Source organism: Arachis stenosperma, chromosome 9, assembly GCF_014773155.1.
Source record: "Arachis stenosperma cultivar V10309 chromosome 9, arast.V10309.gnm1.PFL2, whole genome shotgun sequence".
NCBI lineage: Eukaryota > Viridiplantae > Streptophyta > Magnoliopsida > Fabales > Fabaceae > Arachis > Arachis stenosperma.
Window position 1 is genome coordinate 155,097,325 of NC_080385.1, and position 4,750 is coordinate 155,102,074.

Genomic DNA, 4,750 nt, shown 5'->3' on the forward strand with positions numbered 1-4,750 from the left:
AAAATTAAAGCTTTTTAAACTTAGTCACCCGCATAGCATTTTAAATGACTAATGATTTCAAGGTAACTGAATCCAAGTTTATTTTTTAATCAAAAATAAAAAGATTCGAATGTGTAATTTTTTACCTGAATACGAAAAAAATATGTTATTTAAATTCTAACTTATTGGTAATTGAATCCAATTTTACACATTTAAAATCAGATAAAAATATCAAATGACGTCATTAAAGAGAAAGAAAGGAAGAAACAAGAATGTTTGACTATGAAAAAGAGCAAGCAGAAAGTAGTCCAGATTCACTAACGCAATTTCTATATACAATACAAACTTTGTATCCGAATCCACCATGTATCTTACTCTCACTCCCAATCCCAAACATTCCCCAACGCAACATAATGATCACACCTTCTCTCAGTTTCCTCCTCCTCCTCTTCACGGTGGCCTCTGCAGTGCCAAGTTTTTTGAACTACAGTTGCATCACCGCCAACAACCCAGCCAGCACCACCTATCTCAACAACCTAAACATCCTCTTAACCAACCTCACTTCCAACACACAAATCGACTACGGCTTCTACACTTCCTTCTTCGGTCACAACACTGACACAGCTTACGCTATTGGCATGTGCAGAGGAGACGTCAACCTCAACGATTGCCGAAGCTGCCTCAATGATTCCAGACTCCTTCTCACTCAGATATGTCCCAACCACCAAGCCGTTGGTTGGTACGAATACTGCATGCTTCGGTACTCCAACCTTTACATGCTCGGAAGAGTTGCGGATCATCCACAATTCTCTTTGTGGAATCCCTATTTCATTTCTTCCAAAGAGTTCAATCAGTTCAACAAATCACTCAACACCTTGATGGACAATCTCATAATCAAAGCTTCTGGAGGTGACTATCGTCGTAAGTATGCCTTCCAAAACGTGACTTCTGGAATTCAGAGCTTCAAGGACATATTTGGCCTTGCACAGTGCACACCTGATTTGTCTCTGCAACAGTGCGACTATTGCCTGTCTGGGGCATTTTCGGAAATTCAAGCTTGCTGTAATGGTAGGAGAGGTGCCAGGGTTATCAAACCCAGTTGCAACATTAGATATGAAATCTATCCTTTCTTGACGCCTACCATTGATGCATCCTCACCGTCAAACGCTCCAGGTAAAGAAACCTCATCATGTTTGTTTCCCTATTTCTTCTCTGTTAACCAAGGAAGCTGATATGTGCAGAAAAAGGTAGCAATACATCACGAACCACGGTCATCATAGTTGTTGTTGTTGTTGCTGTTGTTGTTGCTGCTATTTTGGTGCTCAGTTCTATGTACGTCTATTCAAGAAAGAATTTTCAAAGTAAGTGTTGAGTGTTGACTTCTTTACTTAATTTTGTGATGCATATGCTCCTAAAATTTGAAGTGGCAACACTGTGTCAACCGAATTGTTTCCATCAAATCTTAGAATGATTCCATGCATTAATTACTCAATCATTATTTGTTGTACGGGAAGAAAAGAAAAAACAGGGGAATTCAATAGTCTTTCTATTCTAGTTCTACCTTTAAGAGATGTAAGTGTAACTCACTATCCTTGTTTCAACTGTGAAGCTGATGATTGGGATGAAGAAATCATAGCTGATGAATCATTACAGTTCACCTTTGATACCATACGAGTTGCTACAGAGGATTTCTCATATTCTAATAAACTGGGAGAAGGTGGATTTGGATCTGTTTATAAGGTAAAATACCGCTATTTCACTCCAATAGATATCATTTTTTTATTTTATTTTTTATTTGGTCAAAACATAGTATGATATATTCTCAGGGAAAGCTTTTCAATGGACAAATGATTGCTGTGAAGAGGTTATCGAAGGACTCAGGCCAAGGAGAGATGGAATTCAGGAATGAAGTGCAGTTATTAGCTGAGCTTCAACACCAAAATTTGGTTAAGCTTCTTGGTTTTTGCTTGAAAGGAAGTGAAAGGTTACTTATCTATGAATTTGTTCCCAATAAAAGCCTTGATTACTTCCTATTTGGTAGGTTCCTGATTAGACTATTACTCATCAATTTTATTTCAATACAACTATATAAATATTAAACTACAAACATAAAGCTAAGCTCACGATCGACTATGGTCTTTGGTGTTTATGTAGATCCAACCAAGCGCAGACAATTGGATTGGATAAATAGATTCAAAATCATTGAAGGTGTTGCACGAGCCCTGCTTTATCTTCACGAGGATTGTAAGACACGTATTATACACAGAGACTTAAAACCAAGCAATATTCTCTTAGACGAAGAGATGAATGCTAAACTATCAGATTTTGGATTGGCACGGTTATTTATTGTGGACCAAAATCAAGGAAAGACCAGTAAAATTGTTGGTACATAGTAAGTATTAGAATACACTCAAGTTTTTTTTTTCATATCATTAGCCTTAGCAATTAAAACAAAGAAGTTAACATTTATGTTTGAAATATTTTTATGTAGTGGATATATGGCGCCCGAATACGCTATGTACGGACAATTTTCAGTAAAGTCAGATGTGTTTAGTTTTGGCGTCCTAGTTCTTGAAATCGTGAGCGGCCAAAAACACAATTGCACACGCCATGGAGATACTTTAGAGGAGTTACCCTTGACCTTTGTAAGTTTATATTTTTCACTATTACATGACATCTTCATTTTTGTCAAAAGTAGAGTACAATTTAAAAGATTATGTGTTCCTAGACATTCATGAAGAAATTATATTATTGCAGGCATGGAGAAGTTGGATGGAGGGCAGAGCTGCGAATATTATAGATCCATCACTAAGTAACAATGCAGAAAATGAAATATTGAGATGCATTCACATTGGTTTGCTGTGTGTTCAAGAGAATTTAGTTGAGAGACCAACCATGGCTTCCATTGTATTGATGCTTAATAGCTCATCTCTGAGTCTTCCAGTACCAATGGAACCTGCGTTTTTTGCGGGAAATAGAGCCAAAAGCCCTCGAATTGCAGATAAACAGTCAGATGAGTATATTTTAAAGGGAACAAATGAATCAACAGGTATATCAGTTCAAGAGTTTACCATTACTAAGCTATATGCTCGCTAGAATTATGGACATGGTGGTAGTGTCATATGTCATCCATCACTGATCATGTTTCAATCAGAATACACTGCCTTAGAGCTCAAGCAATTAGACCATAGGTCACCTTTGTAATTAATATATCTGTAATTAAGATTATATATTAAATAGTATTTTATCTTATTAATTAGGTACTTTTTAAGTACTCCCGAGGAACTCTAGTGTATATAGATCGTTAAATAAAGTATATTTATTAAGTTTATGATGTATATGGATAATAGTAATAATAAAGGTAATGAAACTTTTTATTTCTCAACTATTTTTTTTCTCTCCTTTCAGAGTCTCCTTCTCATATGGTACTTGCTCCATCGTTTCACCACTCAACTCTATAGATTTGAATAGAATTTTATCAATATTTAAGACGTGAACATAAATTATGAGCATCATTAGTGGATGTATATAATATGCATGGTGTGGTTATTTTACTCTCTTTCAAACGTTTCTTATCTATTTAATTCCTTATATTGGTGAAAATTTTAGTTTCTATTACATTTGTCCTGAATCGTGCAGGACTTAAACTAGGCACACAATCTTTGATTTTGGAAGGCACTTTGTTAGTATTATTTCATTTTTACATATTTGATTTAGGATTTATTCTGATACAGAATAAAGATGTATAGAGAATATAAAAAATGTAAAAATAGAAGTTCCAATATAACACATATGGTAAGTCTCATGATATAAAAATATTTAAAAGAAAAAAATGTTATAATCATATTATATATAGGCTCTGTATATTAACATTCTATATTTTAGTTTTTACCATTTAATTCACCCATAATTCATTATTCTTCTTTCACTTCTTACATTTTTTTGCTTCTTGCTTTTAATTATTTTTTTTTATTATTATTAGTGTATATTCCCGTACCTTGTACGGAATAATACATAAAATTATATTAAAAATTTTATTAAAAATTTAAATAATATATATAGTAATTATTATTATAAATATTTTATAAAATTATAACTAAAATCAAACTTTCAAAATTTTTAATATTAAAATATTAAAAATAATTAGTATTTATCTTAATCAATTTGAGTTTGTTAAATGATCATCTCACTCGTCCGCTTAAACAACTATTAGGAGTTAGAATCTCGCCTTGTGTATATAGCAATTCATTGGCTAGCGATAAACCCTTAATAAAAGGAGTATTAATACGTGGTTAGACTTGGCAGGAGTTTTCGAATGCGCAGGTACCCGACCTGTCCATACCCGGATAAAAGGGTAATAACTTGACTCGAGTTGGGGCAGATTTTGCTCAAGATAGGTATCGTCGGATTTAGGGTGTACCCGCCCCGAATATATACATATAAACACCTTTTAGAAATTAGAATTTGTCTCACATCACACATGATTCATAGCTTCAGTCTATACTCTATAGCCATGCAAGATAAACTCAATCATCCTCACCTAAAATCTTCTTCTTCTCGACTTCTTCACAAAAAACCGCATAGCTCCTGTCATGTTGTTGCTGAGTCCATCGCCGCTTACCTATCCACAACTCCCATCTTCCTTCACAGCCAGAGACGGACTCACGTTTAATATAGAGGGGGCATTTGCCCCCACAAATTTAAAAAAAAATTAATACTTATATACATATATACCACTTATTATATTATATTTGTCTCAAAATAAAATATA

General features: G+C 34.2%; 1 protein-coding gene across 1 annotated transcript; it reads left to right on the forward strand.

Annotated features, from left to right (window-relative positions):
• The first annotated feature begins 379 nt into the window (after positions 1–379).
• LOC130948206 (cysteine-rich receptor-like protein kinase 25) lies at positions 380–3,304 on the forward strand. The gene is made up of 7 exons (XM_057876920.1): positions 380–1,152; positions 1,221–1,340; positions 1,589–1,719; positions 1,806–2,016; positions 2,134–2,371; positions 2,471–2,624; positions 2,737–3,304. The coding sequence occupies exons 1-7, from the start codon at positions 393–395 to the stop codon at positions 3,073–3,075; spliced, it is 1,953 nt and encodes a 650-aa protein (XP_057732903.1). The 5' UTR covers positions 380–392; the 3' UTR covers positions 3,076–3,304.
• The last annotated feature ends 1,446 nt before the right edge of the window (positions 3,305–4,750 follow it).

Bases quoted from the DNA above. Each gene is read 5' to 3' on its own strand.
- LOC130948206 (XM_057876920.1), top strand. From the start codon at position 393: ATGATCACACCTTCTCTCAGTTTCCTCCTCCTCCTCTTCACGGTGGCC. The intron at 1,720-1,805 runs GTAAAATACCGC...ATATATTCTCAG, and splicing joins GATTTGGATCTGTTTATAAG to GGAAAGCTTTTCAATGGACA. The intron at 2,017-2,133 runs GTAGGTTCCTGA...GTGTTTATGTAG, and splicing joins CCTTGATTACTTCCTATTTG to ATCCAACCAAGCGCAGACAA.